Source organism: Chrysemys picta, chromosome 13 (assembly GCF_011386835.1).
Source record: "Chrysemys picta bellii isolate R12L10 chromosome 13, ASM1138683v2, whole genome shotgun sequence".
NCBI lineage: Eukaryota > Metazoa > Chordata > Testudines > Emydidae > Chrysemys > Chrysemys picta.
In genome coordinates this window covers 34,138,658-34,160,410 of record NC_088803.1, presented here as the reverse complement: position 1 = coordinate 34,160,410, position 21,753 = coordinate 34,138,658, and the positions used below count along the sequence as shown (strand labels likewise).

The 21,753-nt window shown below is 44.5% G+C and overlaps 1 protein-coding gene across 1 annotated transcript; it reads left to right on the top strand.

Moving 5' to 3' along the window:
• The first annotated feature begins 13,725 nt into the window (after positions 1-13,725).
• Positions 13,726-17,405, top strand: MAFB (MAF bZIP transcription factor B). The gene has a single exon (XM_005295332.5). It carries the CDS (start codon positions 14,489-14,491, stop codon positions 15,428-15,430), a length of 942 nt encoding a protein of 313 aa, XP_005295389.1. The 5' UTR covers positions 13,726-14,488; the 3' UTR covers positions 15,431-17,405.
• The last annotated feature ends 4,348 nt before the right edge of the window (positions 17,406-21,753 follow it).

Genomic DNA, 21,753 nt, shown 5'->3' with positions numbered 1-21,753 from the left:
CTTTGTCAGCCAGTTAGAATAAGAAAGGGATGTGTTTAGGAGCTGAGAGTAGGTGTGGCCTAGGGATGAATGGAATTATGGTGAATTCTCAGAACAGCTGTGCTCTAGAAATCAGGATGGGAAATGATTTCTGTAGCAGGAATAAGAGGCACACACACCAGTGCTCGTATTTTCTAGCTGCACCCATGTATATCACCAGTCTTCAGGGTTCAGAACAGCAGTAGCACTGCTACTTCCATATTCAGTTAAACCTATGCACTCTACACATAGAGTTCTTGCCAAATCACCCTTGTATAAGACTAGGTCCAAAGATGTTAACTAGTTTGGTGTGGAATTGTTTCTGCAAAGGCCACAGAAAGAACAAAATATTGGTTTAGTGTAGGCCCTATAAAACTAATGACTATTGATCTTTCTAGAGTGTTGATTTTTTAAGCTGTGAGTTAGAGGTCAGAGAACACTCCTTGCCAAATTACAAGAGTTTTCAAATAGGGATAATTTGGGGATTAAACTGCTTCAATAATGTCTAATAAACATTATTATTAATAGTAGCAAATTTGTCACTTACACAGCACCTTTCATCCATAGATCTCAAAGTGACTTGCAAAGATGGGTTGACACTGTCAACTTAAAGACATGTTTCCAGCTCACCCTACTGGCTGTTTTTAATGGGGAGGGGAGGGGAGGGGAAGAACCTGTAGAAACTTCATAGCAAAGTGTTTGGTTTGGCTTTTTTCCAGACACACAATGAAAACAACCAGGGGCCAAATTCAAGCTAGTTTCAGAAAGATCACATAAGCCCTCCCCAGGGCCAAAGGAAAAAGTAGGCACCCGGAGATACTGCAGAAGCAACATTAACAAGCTCCTGTATTCTGTCCGTGACCAGTACAAAGAAAGTCCCCCTTTGGCAATCTATTCTCTCAGGAGCATATCTTAGCCCCACATGCACGGCCATGAAGGTTTCCCTGGCAGTGAAACCAGTTTGGATTCATCTACACAAGGGAGAAGATATAGGCACATGGGCTATGCTGGGAGATGACATTGCTGGTAATAGAGTCCAGTGCAAAAAGCTGCAGGAATTCCTCCTAAATTTGCCTTCTCTAAGAGAAGACAGGACGGGAGGGAGACTGGCATGCATGAGCGTGCCATATCTATCAAGATCATAGGTACTTATATGGTTGCCATCACTAACATTTGAGCTCCTCAGTCTTTAATATATTTATCCTCCCCACACCTCTGAGGTTTTTACCCATTTTGCCTCTGGGGAACTGAGGCACGAAATGACTTGCCCAAGGGCGCACAGAGAGTCTGTGTGGCAGAGCAGGGAATTGAACTAAGTCTCCCAAGTCCTTTGTGCATACCATAACCACTGGATCATCCTTCCTCTAGTTCTACCCTTATTGCAATAAAGTGCAAAACTACCATTGACTTCAGTGGTGTGAGTCAGGCCCCACTGTTGCAAATCCCCAGCACAGAGATGCCATTACACAATGAACATTTTCCAAAGCCCGCTCTCCTTCCAACCCACTTCAATAGGGAAACTCAGTCACGTACTAAGGAATGAAGACTTTTTCATTAGGAAAGACTTCTGGGCAGCCCGCGGTGTAGTGGACTCTCTGAAAAGGACACATTAGCTTATAACCAGCCTTCACGATAGGTTCTGCACTCTAATAACTAACATGAACAGCAATTGAGCACAGCACATAAAACTCAAAAAAAGCTGTAAGTGATATAAATACCAGGTCATGTTCACCATTCAGTGCAGATCGATGCCTTTCTGATGTCTGCCTGTGTTTAAACAGGTGAAGAATTACTTTTCTCTCCTACAGGTGATTCTCCTCCTCTCTCCCCATCACCCCATAGGAAGCTGGAATTCACTAGGAGATCACATATTACTACCCCTTTTCTATTAGACACATGGCTCATGTGTTTTGTGTACTAGGGGGAGATGAGATAACCATTCAATTAAAATAGAGTTTCCCCAAAACACTGCCTCTTGCTTCTTCCGAGCTAAACCTGAATCTTTCTGAAAGGTGGGAAAGAGGTGTTAATAGCATCTCATGGCAAAGGTAGATAGGGAGATCCGAGTGTGGTCCCTACACACACAGTCTCCCGTTCTTACCTACTGTGGCAGGTGTTTGAGTGGGGGTGGGAAGGATCTGATGGACGCTTGCTATTTCCTTCTCCAATATTTAATGCCCATCACAGTTATGGGGGTGATTTTTTCCCCTTCTGTATGTGGTGGTCTCCCTAACCCATTTTCTGAGAGTGTCTAGGGAGCCAACTCTCCCACCCTGGTGCATTTAAACCTAATAACCCCACCCTTCACTCCTGTTGGTGTGTCATTTTCATATTTAGTAGCATCCTGGGCTTACAACTCGGAGCGTACTACAACACTGTGAAGTACCCACATACGTGAGAGCCACCCCTCCATTCCCAGAAGAGTGGTAATCAGAGCAAGACAAATCACGCTGCCCAAAGGAACACTGAGTAAATGGGACACCACAATGGGAGATGATGAGACCAACTGCAAGTGGAATGGAGAAAAGGCAGAGGAGGACCCCTCCCCAAAAAAGCTGCCACCAAGATCTCCCTTTGGTGCAAGGGGCATGAAGAAGAGTTCAGAGACCCCATCATCCCCAGCAGTATGAAGGAAAAAGAGAAGATGCACATCTTTACCTTGCTCCCAAGAGGATGTGTGTGGGTGAAGAGAGAAAGTTCACTCCTTCTCAACTCTTGGGAGTGGGAAGGAATGAGGGCAACACATACTGAATTTCCAAGTTATCTTCCTCGGGATCAGGACTGGCACTAGACTTTGTGGGGTCTTGTGCATAGCAACGTACTCAGGGCTCCACCCAGCTTCCTCCCCACCTCTATTACTGTATGTTCCTGTCCCTCCAGCTCTGTCTGCTCCCAAAAGACACTTCCAGCCACCTCCTGCCAGGCTGCAACATTCCACCAGGCCTGGATTTTAGGCCCAGTGATGTCTGGTGACCTCCTGCACGGACCAGGGAGCGAGGAGGTGGAGGTACAGCTGAAGTGCAACACGTCAAGTAGGGAGAGGAGGAGGACAGCTAGGTAATTCAGTTTCTGTCATGACCTATGAGCACTGGAGTCAGATGGGATCATGGACAAAAGATCCAATCTGATGCTCTGGCTGTGAGTTTGGATGCATGCAGTGTAAGGTCCCCCAAGAAGAACAAGGCCCTATAGGCTCACACAGATGTAAGACTGCTACTGCTAAATAGCATAAGATATGAATAGAATCAAATAGTTGAACCTATCCTTTTAGGTCACCCCATATTCGTATGCATCCTGTCTAGGCTCTCATGCACTTCACTCCTTTAGATTTGCTGCAGGATGCTATTGCTTGATTTTCAGAGGGGGAGGAGCACCTGCAGCTCCAGATGACATGCCATAAATCAAATACAACACCTCCTGGGATACTTGATTACCCTAGTGGAAACTCTAGTTTAAACTTTTCAGCTGGTCCCTGCTGGTTCTAGTTGTCCAACTAGGTTTTTGAACAAAGCAAGCAATGGATCCACTGGGTCTGCTGGTGCTCCAGTAGAAATTAATAGAGATTAGGGAAAATCAGTGAAGGATTCTACTGCAGTTTCCACCAGGGTCTCAATTAGAAGAGTTTATGTTTAAAAATAAACAAAAATAACTCACACTTGGCTGGTTAGAACTGCTTATCAGGTGACTTGCAGCTGAACAGATGTTTCCAGCTGGGAATTCTTAGATGAAATTCCCAATCTCCTCTTTCCCCTGCCTTGTTTTATAAACCCATTATTAAAGATGTGCGATAGAGGCTTGAAAAATGCGTATTAATCCCAGACAAAAGAACATTTTCAAGGGGTAGTTACTGATACGCGTTCTCAGCTTTACAGGGTAAAAAACCTGACATGGAAATGACAGTTATGAAAACACAGCCATTAAAAAGTCAGGAAATGCAGCGTTAGGATAAACTTAAATAAATCTCAGATACCAAAAAAAGTGGAAATTCAGAGTTAAGCTACCGAAACAACTGTAATTCTGCCTTTTAATAATTCCTTGAGAAAATTAAAAAAGTAGTAGCATATGACCTGCACTGATGGAGGATAGGTCCATCAATGGCTATTAGCCAAGATGGTCAAGGATGCAACCCCATGCTCTGAGAGTCCCTAAACCTCCAACTGCCAGAAGCAGACAGGAAAACAGGGGATAGATCACTCAAAATTGCCCTATTCTGTTTATTTCCTCTGAAGCATCTGGCAATGGCCACTGTCAGAAGACAGGATACTGGGCTAGATGGACCATTGGTCTGAGCCAGTATGGCCATTCTTATGTTTAGCTCACAGAGAACAGGTCTTATTTTCTTATTTCCAAATGCAGCAGGAATCCTTATATACTGTATTTAAAGGATAAAAATAAAGCCTGGAATCATTATTAGCTATTGCCCCAGGCTAACGTAAACGAAACTAAGTCTCATGTCTCAGGGTATAAACTGATTACTTCAGGGGTCAAAGGAAGTGCCTTTCCCTTCACCTTTGCTTTTGGCATGTATTTTGCCTCCCACTAGAGCATTAGGCACTGATCACACCTGGAGGAAAGCGAGCAGAAATTAACAAGTGGTCTCATCCGATATAGCAAATCCAATGTACCAAACAGCATTTATATCAAGATAGACCTTGAACAATCTTAATGCTCTATTTTCTCAGCAGAGTGGGCTTTCCCTCCAGGATCACTCTCTCTTTTTCTCTCTCTTTATACTCCTTCCACTTAACGGCCCTCTCCCAAGCCAAAAAGGCCTAGACACAACGCAATGGAAGTATCGAGGATGCTTTCTGCTGTGACCAGTGGAATTTATTGGACAGCATCTTATATGCATTCAGGGGATGGGGACTGAGACCGAGACCTTGCACCAACACTAAACTGCTGTCTCTGAAGCACAGATGGATTTAGCAATTTGGAAATGGAGGTCAGAAGACAAACAGCAGGGCCGCCCAGAGGATTCAGGGGGCCTAGGGCAAAGCAATTTCGGGGGCCCCTTCCATAAAAAAAGTTGCAATACTCTAGAATACTATATTCTTGTGGGGGGCCCTGCAGGGCCTGTGGCAAATTGTCCCACTTGCCCCCCTCTTCTGGGCGGCTCTGACAGATAGAGGCAGAAAATTGCTATCTGTGGTGCAGCATTCTCACCAGCGCAAGAGTGGAGCTGGATGATCCTCGCCCATCTCAGTATCTATTGTGTGTGCTTGGAAGGGGACAATGAATATGAAGCTTCTCCAGCTTTGCCAGGACTAGGTGGTTTGGACAAACTCAGGCTTGGAGGTGAACATTGCATGCAGTAATACATGAAGACAGGCTAACCAAAGAATTACTTCCCCACAAATAAAATGGCCAACAATGCAACTCTGCGGTGCATATTGTATGAGCACTATGGGGACTTGAGCAAAATTTGCATCTAGATCCATATTCTGAAAACCTCTAAGCTGGTGGTGCTCAGATCCAGGGCTTGGGTTCTGCTTGTTACAAAGAAAAGGGCCACTTGGCAACATTCCGATCTAAGCCCCTTCTCCACTCTGGGGAATGTTCAGGGAAATGGGTTTTGTTTATGCCAGAGATGGGCCAAAACTAAAAGCATTTTTCCAACATTTCCCCCTTTCTACTCACTCCCCCTTTGAACTTTAAGATTTGAAAAAAAATTGGATCCAGACCTAAAGCATCTTGGGAATTTGCAAAACCAAAGTACCTCCAGTTCTGCCCACTGTTACCCTCATGTAACTTATAAAGGGGAGAATATTCATTTCAATACAGAATAGGTTTGTAGCTGGGACCTGAGCACTTTTCTTTGCATCCAAGTTTCTTTCTGAATCTGTAGTGAGGGGAAAGGGCAGAGAGGTAGCTGTGTTTCATTAGCTGAAAAGGGAGTTGTTTTAGAAAGGTGGGGCTGCCTCCTCCCCCATGGGACACAATAAACCTGATCTTTCCCTCTGTGATCAGCAAGAGCATGGAAGCTACAAACCTGACCAGTACATCAAAAAAGAGCTTGGAAAATACTTTGAGTGAAAAATGCTAACTGTGCATCCTTCTCCTGTAACTGTACTGATATTAAATCAGGAAATAGCACAGAACAACCACAAACACATATATACAGGGGCTGTCAAAACAGAAACAAAACAAAATCCCTAATGGGGACTAGAGGTGAAAAGAGCAAAAAGAAGAATATACAGTATCTGCTTTATGATTATATTTAAATCCTTACACAGCAAATGCTGGAAAGGGAATTCCAAAATTTTCTCCATATAAGCAGTTTTCCTGATCCAGGGCTTTGTGCAATGAAAAGGAATCACTAATCAGTCTGAATTAAAGGATGCGGCTGCCCAGGGGGCATTATAGCATTCATATGGACTTATGATTTACAGTGCAAGGCCCCCAGCCAGAAAACACTTATGCACTCACTTAACAGTACTACAGTGAGTAGTTCAATTGAAATCATTGCAGGATCAGGTCCTAACTAACTACCAGTATCTCTCAACTAATTACAGCAGTGGTTCCCACACAGCGGCCCATGGACCATCACTGCTCTGAAGAGCGCTTGCTAGTGGTGTGTGGAGAACTGGCTACTTGCCTGGTGCCAGATTTCGAAAGCCTCATCATCCACAGTTAAGGCCACATTTTTCAGCTCCCCTTTGTGCACCTAAATAAAGGGCCAGACTTTGGAAAAAGCTCAGCACCCAATATGCGAAGCTCTTGTGAAAAAATCTTGTTGATTTACTTAGCTCCCATTTTTGGCACCAGAGCTGCTTTGAAAATCTGGTTCCATTTCTAGGTGCTAAGTACTTTCCAATATCTGGCACATTTTTTTCTCCCCAGTTGCTACATCACATTCAAAGAAACTAAAAGCACATTAAATACTTTACTAACATCACTTTCCCCAACAGAAATTGCTGTAGCTGTTAGATGATCATGAATAGGAGAGGATGTGAGGAAGAGACAATGTCTCTTATTACGATGTGGTCCAAGCTATGAACCTGCTTGAGAACTTTCACATTACATGAAATTGCATTCCAAGATATGGCTACAGTAATTATAGCTCTCCAGCTTCTATTGGCCACTTGAAATATGCTGCTATGATCATCTAGAAATGGTTAGATATCTATTAACTAAATGATAGAGGAGCTCTTTTCTAGAATTCAACTTGCCAAGGTTCAAGTGGGAAACAGGGACTCACTCCAAGGCAGAGTAAAGCACCTTGAAAGCAAGCAAGGCGTTTGCTTTTAACTAATGATTTCCTAATAAATAACCTCGATTTCTGGGATTGGGCTTTCCTGATAGAAATAATTCTACACCAAGAGCAAGAGGTATAATGTGTGTGGGGGGGTGGGGGGAGGTGAGTGAGAGAAAGATGGATGGGCATGAAGAGTTTTTGAGCCTGACATGAAGAAGGAATACTCAAGTCACTTAATAACAAAATGATGGTCTCATTCCTGGTGGAGAGGGCCAAAGAAAGATAATCCCCACCCGGCCCCGTAGCCAGAAGTACTTTGAGAATCTGAGATGAAAAGTTCTAGGTAATATTACGATTTCTTATTAAAACATGTAACTATGCATTTACTGTGTACAAAGAATCAGAGAGTTGAACCTGAATAAACGACACGGCTCAGGACCCATTGAAGAGTTGTCCCTCCCCTTGGACCTTAGCTGGAAAGGCAATAAAATGCATGAAAAAGCCAGGGCAGCAAATCTGTCTCTCTCTGATTCCCTGCAGCAAGGGGAATGCTTCACTTGCAAGGCGGCTTGCGTTTGTGATTAACTCAAAGTAGTCTGTGGACAAGAACCCATCTTCCATATGGTTCCTTTGCAGCGATGGGAGAAGCAGCTGAACGAGGCTTTGGTGTTTGTTCATAGTCACTGAAGTGTTTATGGAATTATAAATATACTGTCCCCAGCAGCCCAGATCGCAGTGGCCCTGCCCTACTCGGATGGGGTTGAAGGTCCCTTAAAGATCTAATCCTTCAGAAAAACGAAGCACTGCACGGAAATCAAATATTTCCTCGAACTATAGTACAGGCCAGCTACAAAGAGTTAAAGAGCTTCCTCACGAGGCAGGAGGATATGCGGTGTATCGTGATTTGGCCATTTTAGCTTGGCCAAAATAGAGAAACAAAGTTTCCCAAGTCAACTCTTTCTTCCTTAGGGGGGTAAGAAAAAATCAATAATGATTACTAAGCTTCTACATCTTCCATTCACGTCCTCCTCTTTATTAGCCTCTCCTTTGTCAAGAATTCATCATAGACAAAGAAAGAAAGAAAGAAAGAAAGAAAGAAAGAAAGAAAGAAAGAAAGAAAGAAAGAAAGAAAGAAAGAAAGAGACACAATGTAGGGTCGAGCACTGATTTTGATTTTGTTCTAAACAGATGAAAAGCAACTCTGAATTACAGGTGTTTGTTAATAGTAAATGATCTGCTCATTTCCTTTGCATCAGTCTTTTCAAAACAACATTATTAGCCAGCCTAATTTAGTGCTATAAAAACGGCAGTCGTACATAATCCCAGAGTCTACAGAACTGCACATTTATTCGGTGTTAACCGCTTGCTGGACTGATTCCCTTGTGTTTGCGTGTGTTCTGGCCAGAGCTGACAACAACATGCGAGTGATGTAGAATTGCTCGTCAACAAAAAACATTTATGGGCTGCTCCCCTCTAAACAAAAACAAAACCACCCTATAAAAACAGACGAGTTCATGTTTTTAATTATACTAGCAGCATTACGTTAATGCACTAATCACACGCAATATTGGTCCGCTTGGCTGCAGCATCCCCTTATTCTCCAGCAAAAAATCTTGTCCCCTAATCCTTGTCAATGCTTTGAAAAAAACCTACCCTTCTGAAGTCTTGTTCCACTTCCTTCTCACAGATCCACCTGCAAAACGTGTCTAGAGTTAGCGCTGGGATCTGTCTGGCTCTGACTGAATTGTTTCAAGCTAAAATCGAGAGGTTTCTGTTAACCCAGGACAGTACAATCGCCTGTTTTATACTGCAAAGCTGCTGGGCAGACTTTTCCCAAAGAATGTTACATGTTTATTTTGACAATCCCTGCAAAGAAAAGAGAAAGAAAAAGATTTACGATTACCATTAGTAATTTAATCCTAAATTCGTGGGCCATCTCCATTAAGCCAAACCAGCAACCATCAACACTTTTCTTTCTGATGCACATATAGCTGCAATAGATGATTAACCAGGTCTCTTGCTGCGAACGCAGGAAAACATAACACACAACGCGGTATCTGCTGGCAGTTTTGGAAATTTTGAAAAAAAAAAAGGAAGAAAGAAAAGTGGTACGAGGGGGCAAAGTGCTGTCCTTTCCCTCCCACCTCCCCAGCAGTGCCGATTTTCTGATCTGCCTGTTTTTGTTTCTTCACAAAACTAACTTCAGACAAAACATCCCACTAATAGGTTATATGGGGAAAACCCTTCTTCGGGGTGAAATGTATCAATCCGCAAACGCTAAAGAATTAGCAGCAGTGGGGTGAAGGGGTATTTTTAAAGAGTGGTTTTATATTTGTTTTTAAATCGGTTTTTGCTTCTTACTTTTTTGAATCTATCCATCGTGTTCCTAACACAGAGAATTTAGGGCTGCGAACGTAACATGATTCCTTCCAAAAATGTCTAATCTAGGATTCAGCCAAAAACCACACGGATTGAGGTATGTATCTGCACGAGATTTTAAAAAAGCGAGCTTTAAATTTCAGTGGCTCTAAATTCCTCCCACCTTCGGCTAGCGTTATAGCTGAGATGAAATGAAATTCCTTCTGTAAACAGGTTTGAACTCTTCGTGATTCTGACGCGGGGGAAAGCAGTGAGGCACGTTTGAAATGAACCTTCAATATGTGCTTTAAAATACATGCCCAACCTCAGCCTATATTTTTATTTGTATTAAAAGCAACACCACAGTGTGGCATTGAAACTGGGTCCCGATTAAAGAAGTTTGCACTTATGATTTCAGGGGGGGGGGGGATGCGATTTGTATAGCTGAGCTAGGAAGCCATACAGATGGTAAATCTCCATGCCCCCCGCACCCCCACACAATTAGGTTTTTATTTAGTCTGGGGTTCAATTGTTGAAGGTGCTTATTAAGTGATGGAGCATTTTATACCCTGAACAAAAATTGTAAAGCTCCAAAGTGACCATTTTTTTCAAGCGTACCACCTACAGTATAGAGCTGTATACTATCTATAGAGACAGACACTGGAATCTGTCTGTATCACTTTCGTGATAGAATGATGGTTCCTTGAGCGAGGGAACTGGACGACGCATTAGCACTGAAGTCTCTTACTGACGTGGATGCTTAACATATTGCAGTGGTGATTTTAGGTGACGGAGAGGGCTGTTTCTGGCCGTCACTCCCTCGCTGGGTTGTTCAGTAACTTGTCTCTAGGGCAGAGCAGAGGACCCCTCTTTCAGGTGTGTATTGGGGAACTAATCTAGCGTCTGCAGGCTTCTCCTCTCACAAGCCCTCTTGCTCTGCGTATGGTTTTTGTCTAACCTTCCTTCAGACGCCCAACGGGGTCCGACAAGGGGAAGATTTCCCCCATGCCTAAGTCTGAGGCTGATTAAGGTTTGATGATTGAATTCAAAGTCCACAATAAACTAAATCACCGCTCAAAAGGTCTTTTCCAGCCAACTGATGTAATGCTACAAGTTTTGTGGTGGGCAGTTTCTTAACCATTAACGTGCAAGTATCTGATGGCAGTAAAACAGACCCTAGATATTATAGGATGACGAATATATACTTAGAAGTGAACCTACAGCACCAATTTGCAGATTAAAGCTTAAACGGTAAAGCAAAGGGAACATAAAATAGTGACAAGCTGAACTGTATTATGAGTGGATAGAGAGCTATCCGATCAATGCTTCCTCAGTCCTCCAGTAGCTCCACCTTGCGAATATACCTCAGTCATTAACGGGAAAGTATCACCTCGTCTGATGGCGCATTGGAAAGGTTTTGCTTACTCGCTCTAAATGAACGACACCTTCGAAATGCTCGGCAGATTTCCCCCTTTCTCAAGCAACCTTAACTCCCACCCCTTACAACTGTAATGTTTAACATGCTGCTGTCACAGGGCACCCAGCAGTACCTAAATAATCATACACACACACCCTCAAGGGATTCACACTGGAGCCCATTGCAGAAGCTTAAAAGCCCCAAGTAAGTGCTAGAGCTAGGAGAGGTTTCAGAGTAGCAGCCGTGTTAGTCTGTATCCGCAAAAAGAAGAACAGGAGTACTTGTGGCACCTTAGAGACTAACACATTTATTAGAGCATAAGCTTTCGTGGACTACAGCCCATATATGCATCCGAAGAAGTGGGCTGTAGTCCACGAAAGCTTATGCTCTAATAAATGTGTTAGTCTCTAAGGTGCCACAAGTACTCCTGTTCTTCTTTTTTCTTAGAGCTAGGAGAGACGCGTCACAGTGCTGTCTTCTCTGCCGCCTCTGAAATCTCCCTCTACAAAACTTCCCCAAACCAATTGGTTCCAGTGGGCTCTGGGAGAGCCCATCGGCCTTCTGAACATATACATCTTTGAAAGAGAATCCCCCCCTACCTTTGTTATTTAAGGAGCTCGGGAATACAAAGCAACGCGCCCCGATTTCAGGATCTCTACGAATCAAGCATTCCGCCTAAAGCCCTGCCGACTGAATTTGAACTCAGGGTCTCCCGGTGTTTGCGAACGAGGCCGAGCCGGGCCAGTTTGCCAAGTAGAATCAGCCCCAGTTAGGAACAAGCGTCAATGTCCTGCCCCGTGTGGCACTTTGCACTCTGCCTGCGTGCAGGAGTTTAGAGCAGAGGAGAAGCTGCAGGGGGGAGATATTATATTTGCTTATATGTGATTCAAATGAAACGCGGGTTGGGATTTGGAACGGGAACAGCTCAGGTACACTTTGGCCCCTGGTGAGGACAAACCTTCTGGATCATGTACATGGGAAGAGAGGGGGTTAAAGACTGTACCACGGATCTAAAGCGTTATTATCTATACTGCAAATTTAACTGGAGACATTCAGATGAAACGAGCGGACATTTCATTGCCACACAGAATACCGCTCCCCCCCCACCCCCCCGTGCCTAATACTAAGGTGGTATTTCATTACATTATCCTCTACCAACTGTCCTTTCCCCCCACAGAATTCTTGCGATATCCCCGAAGTTTTGACTGTTCTAACTGGGATATTTATAACTTTCTTTCGGACTGAGATCCTTTACATATCCTTTGCTCTGCATTTCTGTCTGCGACCCAGTGTATGGTTCATTTTAAACGGAACACAAGTAAAGCAAGTCGTCGCATTTTGTCTAAGGTCCGGGCTGGAAAAGTAGAAATAACCACTGGGATTCGATCTGAAAAAACACCGAGTGTATATTACACGTAAGTCTTTCCGTGCTGCAATAGATCTGAGATCGAGCTCTGGGGCTACTTTTAAATACTCTTCTTTTTTTTTCTGTTTGGGATTTGAATAGAATCCTTTTCATGAGAGGAGGGGAAAAAAAGTAACTCCACATTTTTTTTCTGAAAGGTGCTTCTGTCCATCATGAAAATCAGCCTTGACTTTTGTGTGTGCATCAGAAACTAAGTAATTGAATAATGACAGAGGCAGAAAAACGACAGTGGTATTATTACTGTGGATGTCGAAAGAGACAGGTGGATGAAGGAAACCCAGCAGACTCAAGCAGAGAATGATCATTTCAACACGTTCTCTATGTTCCAGTTGGGGGTTTAAAGGGAGACATTAACCCTGTTGGTAAAGGTTAAAGCTCATTATCTCAGAAATGTTCCTTGTTTGTTTGTTTCTGTTCCTCTTACACCGATTTGTTCCCCCCCCCCCCATCTCCAGTTGTAATTCTCTGTGCTCCTCTTTTTGTCTCCAATAGCTGGTGCTTATTTCAAAACGGCCACTTGGGGTCGTCCTTTATGTCTGTTTGAGCGTAAAAACAGTTTAAAAAAAAGCCTTAATCTCCTTTAATCGTTACAAAATGTTCAGACAAAAACACAGTCCTGTTACTGGACCCCCTCCCCCCCCCCAAAAAAAATCTTACAAGCCGATTCTTCTTTGCATGCAGTCACTCACGGAGCAGAAGAGGAAATCAAAGATCTTCCTTAGAACTGAAATGTAATTACAGTATATTTTCCCCTTCGCCCCGAGATTTGCAATAGTCTGAGCCAGTGCTAACTGCTTTACTTTGGGGAGGTATTTTTAACTTGAGGTTTTCTTCGATTATATAACGACAGCTGGCACACTCAGACTGTGGGCAAATATTTTTTATTTTCGTCTTCTTCCCAACCCTGTCTCTCTCCCTCCCTCTCTCTCTCTCTCTCACACACACACACATACACACAGACATGCAACGATCATAGTTGAATCCTACAAAAGATTAAGTGTTTTGACTGTACTCCTGGAAAGTGGACAATGAAAAGTTGCACTCAAACCATTCCATCCTCCCACCTCCACCAAACAGAGTGGGCAGAGGGACTTTGTTATATTTAGAACAAAGGGATGGCCAGCAAGTGAAACATACGCTGGATTGCCCCCCGCTCCTTCTTTGTAAATTACACAGGCTAAGAGAGAAAGGGAGGGGAGGGAGACAGAAAAGGGGGGGAAGCAGATCGGGGAGAGAAAGTGGGAAGATTAAAACATGAAAGAAAGAAAAAAGGGTTGGAGTTGCTGCCTGGTCTTGTTCTCCAGCTGCTAGTCAGCTGACTCGTTGGGAGCTGTCACATTGTGGGAGCCTGGCCCCACCTCCGGCAGCCCCAGGATCTCCGCGGCCGAGCTCCCATTGGAGAAGCTGCCTGGCGGTCCCAGCCCCCTTTCCCTGAGTGTCATCAGAAAAGGAATATAAGCAGCCAGGGGGGCTGCCTCGCAAATCACAGCTGCACAACAGGAGCTGGAGGCGGCAGCTAAAGCCGAGACAAGATTTCCCCACCTCCCCCACCCCTTCCCTTCATTGCGAGCGAGAGAACAAAAACTCCAACCACCAAAATAACCCATCCAACAGCAACCCTCCAGTACACGCCGCCCGCTGCTCTGCCTGGAAAGTTGCAGCGGGCTCCGGCTCCGCGCCTGCAGTGGAGGGGGTCCGAGGCTCGGGACTTACAAACCGACCCCAGCCGGGGCACAGAATCTCTCCTGCTTTTTCCTTTGCAAAAGAGGCCAACCTGCAACGCCAGCATTGCGGTGGGGAGGCTCCTGCTGCTGCTTCCTTCCTCCCCCCTCGCCCGTGGGGTTTTCTTAGCCGTGGGAGCCTCTGCAGCCTGCATTGCATTGCAGACACCGCTACCCCACGCCTCGCGGCCCGGGTGCCTCCGCCTTCTCCGCCCGCTTGGCTTGGCTGCTCTCCGCCAGCCAGCAGCAGCAGCGGCGAAGTTGACCTGGAGTCCGAGGGAGCGCGGCCAGCCCTCCCCCCGGACGGTGCCCTGGAGTGAGCGCTCCAGCCCAGAGGCGCCTGCGAGACAGCCATGGCCGGCGAGCTGAGCATCGGACCCGAGCTGCCCACCAGCCCCCTGGCCATGGAGTACGTCAACGACTTCGACCTGATGAAATTCGACGTGAAGAAGGAGCCCCTGGGCAGAGCCGACCGGCCCGGCCGCCACTGCACCCGCCTGCAGCCAGCCGGCTCCGTCTCCTCCACCCCCATCAGCACGCCCTGCAGCTCGGTGCCCTCCTCGCCCAGCTTCAGCCCCACCGAGCAGAAGACCCACCTGGAGGACCTGTACTGGATGGCCAACAGCTACCAGCAGATGAACCCCGAGACGCTCAGCCTCACCCCGGAGGACGCGGTGGAAGCCCTCATCGGGTCCCACCAGATGCCCCAGCAGCTGCAAAGCTTTGAGAGCTTCCGGGCCCACCACCACCACCATCACCAGCAGCAGCACCACCACCAGTACCCGGGGGTCACCCACGAAGACCTGGCCAACAGCGGGCACCCCCATCACCATCACCACCACCACCATCATCATCACCAGGCGTCTCCCACCCCTTCCACCTCCTCCACCTCCTCCCAGCAGCTGCAGAACGCCCACCAGCAGCACCCTTCCTCCAACAGCGTGGAAGACAGGTTCTCGGACGAACAGCTGGTCTCCATGTCGGTGAGGGAGCTCAACAGGCACCTGAGGGGCTTCACCAAGGACGAGGTGATCCGCCTCAAGCAGAAGAGGAGGACGTTGAAGAACAGGGGCTATGCCCAGTCCTGCAGGTATAAGCGAGTCCAGCAGAAGCACCACCTGGAGAACGAGAAGACCCAGCTGATCCAGCAGGTGGAACAGCTCAAGCAAGAGGTGACCCGGCTGGCCAGAGAAAGAGATGCGTACAAGCTCAAGTGTGAGAAACTTGCCAGCAATGGCTTCAGGGAGGCCGGATCCACCAGTGACAACCCATCTTCTCCTGAGTTCTTCATGTGAGTCCTTTAAACACAACCCCCCCGATCTCCTCCTCCGCCCCTCCGCTTCTCCCATCCTCCTCTGACATCTCCATCCATCTGCCTGCTTGAGTAGAGAGGAAGAAGAGAGACTTAATATTTGCAGCATCCTGTCTTATAGATTAGCTGTGAAAAGTAGGCTGGGGGTAGGTGGGGGAAGAGAGAGAGAGAGGCGTGCAACTTTTTATCTTTAGTTCGCCAGCTAAAGAAAGAAACAGAAGAAAGGAAGGACATGTAAAGCGTTTTTATAGATCGCTTGCTTTCAGAACTATATGGGCTCGTTGGTTTTTTTGTTTTTTAAAAGGGACAATGAACAAGCGATCTATAACATATTACTTGCTTGGGAGTAAAGGAAAGAAGACTCATGCAGCAGCATCTTATGCACATTTTACCTGCTTGGAAAGGAGAATAAGTAAAGGACAATATATGCAACCCCCTCATATATTGCCTGCTTTGAGAAATAGTTACGGGACTCAGATGGGACATTCAGTACAAGACAAGAAAAAACATCAGTTTTATTGCCTGCTTGATTATATAGAAAAAAATACGAAAATCTGCATTAAAAATATTAATCCTGCATGCTGGACATGTATGGTAATAATTTCTATTTTGTACCATTTTCTTGTTTAACTTTAGCATGTTGATCATCGTTCATAGCTTTGTTTCATTGATAAGAAAAGCATCACAAGTTATCAACTTTTTACTGCTTGTGCAGTTTTGTTGGGGTTTTTGTTTGGGGTTTTTTGTTTTGTTATAGTTGTTAGCTTGTAAATATCTGCCACATCAAACAGCACAGGAAGACAAAATAACATTTCATCAGGCTGGTTATATGGTTTGTTATTAAAGTAAAGAGAATAAAAAACGTTATGGGCATTTTGCATTTGCATTCAGAAAACAACTTTGTATATTTGGTGCACTTTTAAGTTGTAATTTTTTCTTTAGTTTTCATTTTGGTTTTTGTTTGTTGGGGCAGAATAAAAGCAACTCGATTGCATTGACAAACCGAAACTTAATAATAGTGAAAAAGGCCAGCAGCCTACCAGCTATATCCTACTCCACAATTTAAGTGGCAGTGAACCTATTACTTTGACGTCAGGACAGTTATCACACAGCAGTGCTCATAGCTTTGGCCATATTTTTCTCGGATTTATTATACACTCAGGAAACAAAGAATTTACAATGTATTTTCTTTTAAGAAACAATTGATTTCCAAAACCCAGGATGACACGAGTCAGTTGCAATCGCTGTAGGCAGAACAGTATACAACAATAACATGTATCAGTTCCAGTTCTGATTTCAGTTAGGTTTCTCAATGGCAACAGAAGATGAAAGGGCTTGGAATGTATAGAAAACTGAAACGTTTTTTAAAGAGACATACTGCAACTTAAGTGTATTATTTGCAATGATTTTTAATCTGCTTCTCTGCTTCCCCATGCAGCAAAAGTTTTAGCCAAATTTCTTTGCAGTTGTATAGTAGTAGTTTGGAGTGTTATGGGTGTTATTACTTTTTTTTCCTCCTGCAGGTCAGAAAAAGGATTTTACGTTGCACTGACAAAAATACCAAAATGAAAACTTATTTTAGTTTCCTTTTAGGATTGATTGCTGGCACTGCTGGCCGGATGCATTTTAAGTTTGTATTAGTTTATAAATTAACAGTAATAACAAGATTGTAATGAACAGCATGGTGCTTGCAGTTTTAAATATTGTGGATATTAGTCATGCATCAGAAAACGATCTTTGGTTTTTACTGATTCAACTGTGTTGAAATCAAAACATTGCAGCAGCGAAAAAAATTGTTTTTATTTCATGTAAAGTTCTGAAGGGATCAATTTCAAATCCTGCTTATGATATGAAAAATATTAAAAAACCTGGTCTATTGTAGTTTTATTCAGACTGGTTTCTGTTTTTGGTTATTAAAATTGTTTCCTATTTTGCTTATTAAAATAATTGAAATGGCATTTCTTTGAAGGGTTTACTTCTCCAATGTCTTGTGTTTAAACTTTCTTGGACCTTAAATATATATCAAAGGGCATGATCCAGCTAAACTGATCTTTGACGTGCATCATTGGGTTTTAAAAGTGATTTTTGGAAGTTTATTTTAATTCTACAACGAGGGTCATCATTCCACACACATCCGTGCAGAGTTGCAAACTCCATTTCTAACCCTTAACATGGTTTACTCTGCGCTGTAGTTTTGGCTTCAAACTCCGCTCTAACACAGATTCATGGGATTTACTGTGCACTGATAGACGCTAAAGCAGCTAAACGTGCTACTTTCAAACCCAACATCAAACTGCAGGATGGTTCTTACTGATGACACTTGTATGGACTCACTGTAGCAAACCTTAGAACGTTGGCAGCCTGCTTGTTACATTCAAGAGCTGAAGGTCTCACTGGCAATGGAGGCGTTGTGCAGTGTTTCCCTTTCAAACACTTCCCAGGGTCTCTGTGTGAAGCTTGGATTCAAAGGGTCTGTACTTTACTTTCCCTGCCAAACAGTCTGCGCCCACCTCCCCGAAGCAACTCCCTTACTCACACTGTGGATGTGTAGATAATTTAAAGTTATAGATGCAGCAGCACATGGGCCCATTGAGTTTAACATGTCTCCCTCTGAGCTATAGTGGGGGCTGGGGAAGAAATCAGTTTTTATTAAAATTAGGATGACCAGACAGCAAGTGTGAAAAATCGGGACAGGGGGTGGGGGGTAATAGGAGCCTATATAAAAACAAGACCCCAAAATCAGGACTGTCCCTATAAAATTGGGACATCTGGTCACCCTAATTAAAATGCTCTAACGAAACATTTTAAAACTGTCTAGAACCTTAAAAGCGTGATCAATACGGTTCCTCTAGGATCCGTGCAGCACACTCTCCCCCCATTGTCTTTCTCGCCTCTCAATCTGCCCAGTTTGTTTATTCTGGCATTTTGAAACATGACAATGCTATTAACTCCTTGTGTTCAGTAACAGCAGGTGCTCACAGAGCTAGAATACAACACTGCCGCTCTACTTCTACCCCAGCGCCCCATACACCGCCACTATCCCAACAGCTAAGCAATTAGTTGCTTTAAAGTCCAAAGTGGATGATAATCATTTATCTAAGTCAATTGCAGCCAACCTCTGTTCTGCTCAGCGCCTTGGTGTGGGAATTAGAAAGTTGCAAAGAAAGCAGCAGCCCGGAAGGTTGAGGATTGGTACTTTCAAACTGTGAACAGGGGATTTAACTTTAAATCCTTCTTTCAAAATCCCCAAACTATCCTCTCTTCCCAAGGAGAGCAAGCTGCCCTTGCAGGAATGACACACGGCATGTTTGGAAAACAAATCAGTTAAGAACAGAGTGGGAAAAATGAAAAGCAAATACAGTAACTCCACAACAAAATCCTCCCTTAAGCCCCATACTCATCACTGCCTTGTCAGCGACAGGAAGCCCAGCTAACTGATAGAGAAGCATTTCAGCTTTTCAAAAGGGGCAGCCGTCTGATCCCAAACTGATCCCACTGATCCTCAGTGCACAGACCACTACAGGAATATAATGTCACCCTTCTTTTTAACATTGGGAAGGGAGACAGTGGGTTATACAGAAAAGATGTCAGAACCTTATTTCCATGTATTGCCTTTTTCTTTGCCATGCTATGGCTGCAGAAAGACTGAGAGGAATATTGTTTGTGGGAACTGCCACCGCATATTAATGTCCCCTCATGCATGCATTGAATAAATCACCAGTGCTAATTGAACAACAAAAAATAGGAAAACAGGCCTGAGAGGAGCACTATAGTGGCTTTAGCAGTCTGGATTCCCACAGAATAACTGTGTCAGTGGAAAGGTTCAAGGGGCAGAGGTCCATTTATGTAGGAAGTGTTCAGTGTTCAGTGCTCTTAATGAATTTTAATTTATCTGATAAAAAAAACGGCTCGGACTTGTGGGAATACAACCGTAAAATGACCAAAGCGCTGGCAACTTAAAATTAAAAAAGCACCACGGAGGACTAAGAAGGGATCTCCAGCTAGATCGCTGGGGTGCGTGCGGGTGTACACTTAATGCAAAGCACCTTTGAACACACAACTGGCTTTGAAGAGGGATGCAGCGTTCTGATGAGAACTAAACCCAGCTGCGCTTGGGGACGCAGGGTGTCCCCTGGAATAATCAGATAGTATCTATTTGCTTCCAGTGTCATAAGAAATACGCTGCACCAGATTAAAGCTGTGTGAGCATTGCACTTCTCAGGCTCTGCGGGCATCTTCTGAGGCTCCGAAAGCTCACAGAGAGCGCTCCCTTCCTCGTTATTTCACTAGGAAAAACGAGCCACGGAAGGGACATGTTGCTCTGAGACGTGTGATCAGTAAAACCACCACCACACTACCCCACTCGTTGGAGATGCTAATGAAGCGGATTTTTTTTGGGGGGGGGGAGAGGAGGGGTTAAAAGTGATACTTTTTGTAACACTGCTGGAAGAACTAAAGAAGACTTATGAGAGTCTTCAGTTGTGCGTGTATATTTTTTAAAGCTAACTTGGAAAATAGCCCACAGATCCGTCACCAAGTATAGACGTGAGAAGTCCCTTCAATACGCACGTGGCGAGGTGTGGTTAGAACACAAGCAGGTAGAATACCGACTAGTGCAGAAGGGGGAATTGTGTGATGACAGTAAGAGACGGTCACCCTTTAAAAAAAAAAATCTATGCGGATCCCCGGTGTCTCCATACAGATTGTCTCCCTGTGACCTGTGCTGAGGGGGATACAAATACACACCTTGGTGCAGACTGAACCACTGACCCAGCCTGTTTCAGAACCAGCCAGGGTTCCAACGAAGTTGTACCTGCGCTCGCCCAAGCTTATTGATTGTTATCACGCTTTGCTTTCCTCTTGGGCTTCCCTTATCGTGCCTATCTGTTTGCTATCCCCTGGCGCTTATTAAACATTGACTCGAGACGCTTTTTCGTCCTCCAGCCGCGAAAGGGTTAAATATTACCCCTGCTTTTGCTCAGCGAGCACTAATGAAATCCCGGCATATTTACTTTTCTATCTCCCGACTCATTATTGATTCATAAAGGGCTGTAGACACAGGAATCAGTGGGGATGATTGATGGCCCGATTCGGAAACAAGTTTCTTTAAGCGTCGTGTCTATACGGCCCCTCTGAACCCAGTCCACATGCCCTGTCCGCAAGATGCTCCTAGAATCCTGGTGTGCCAGAGCCAGCCAGACATACAGAGAGCTCAGTGGTTTTATACAGAGACTACTGTACAGCCAATGCTTTGGCTAACTGGTTTCAATTAGGACTAAAGAGACACTGCATTTCCAACATGGGTGAATAAACCAACTACCCTCTTTAACCCCAACTTTCCCCCCACCCCCACCCCAGACGTGCTGGTTTGCATGCATGTTCCCTGTCTCTCTTGAGTTACGCAGCTAATGATCCGAAGGGAGAAAGACCCACACATGTAGCACAGGACTTCAGAAGGAAAAAAAAAGAGTGCAGCAATACCAAGAAATATGTAAGTCACTAGGAGAGGGAGTGATGGGAAAGAAATGGAGACATGGGGAGATCGGATGAAGCTAGACGCCACAGCAACTTGCATTTTCTTTACTCCCAACAACGCAGTGCTAAATATACAGATTTGTATTCAAGCGCTCTGAAGTAAAGAGCTGAAAGCAGTGATCTCTGAATCCAAGTCCACCCCACACCCACTTTTGCTACCAAGGAAAAGATAAGCGCCAATAAAAGCGAAAGTGCTGCAAATGTACAGGGTGCTCCTCGATTTTTTTTTCTAATTTGCTGATGAAAGGATCTCATGCTGGTCTCTTTTTCTGTCAATTTTGGAACGGACTTCAAAAGAAACAGGATCGGGCCCTAACTGTCCTCAACTGTTAAGGGCTTAAAGATATTTCACTAGATTCCCTGAAATTCACTAAGCCAATTTGTCTGACTTCATTACTGTCCTATCAATGGGCTTGAGTGTATGCACATACTATATAAATAAAGCCCAGGTCTGAAATGCCACAATTTGGCTGCAGGACGCCAGTTACATTGTGATCTCATGTCGTGCAGCAGAAAGATTCCCTTCAGTGGGGAAAAATTAAATCACATCATTTTGTTTGATCTTGCCGTTTTGCAAGACCTATTGCTAACAGCTGTAGAGAGATTTGCGTTGCTCTCTCCCTTCAGGACAGAGGTGACTACTTGCTAGGGCTGCTCCCAAGATAAAGAGAGAGGAAACAATTGGCAACTTAAAAAAAAAAAATGAAACCCGTAAGTGCCAAGCAATTTATATACAATTTTAAATAAAAAAAAGATAGCATGTAAAATGAT

Bases quoted from the DNA above. Each gene is read 5' to 3' on its own strand.
- MAFB (XM_005295332.5), top strand. From the start codon at position 14,489: ATGGCCGGCGAGCTGAGCATCGGACCCGAGCTGCCCACCAGCCCCCTG.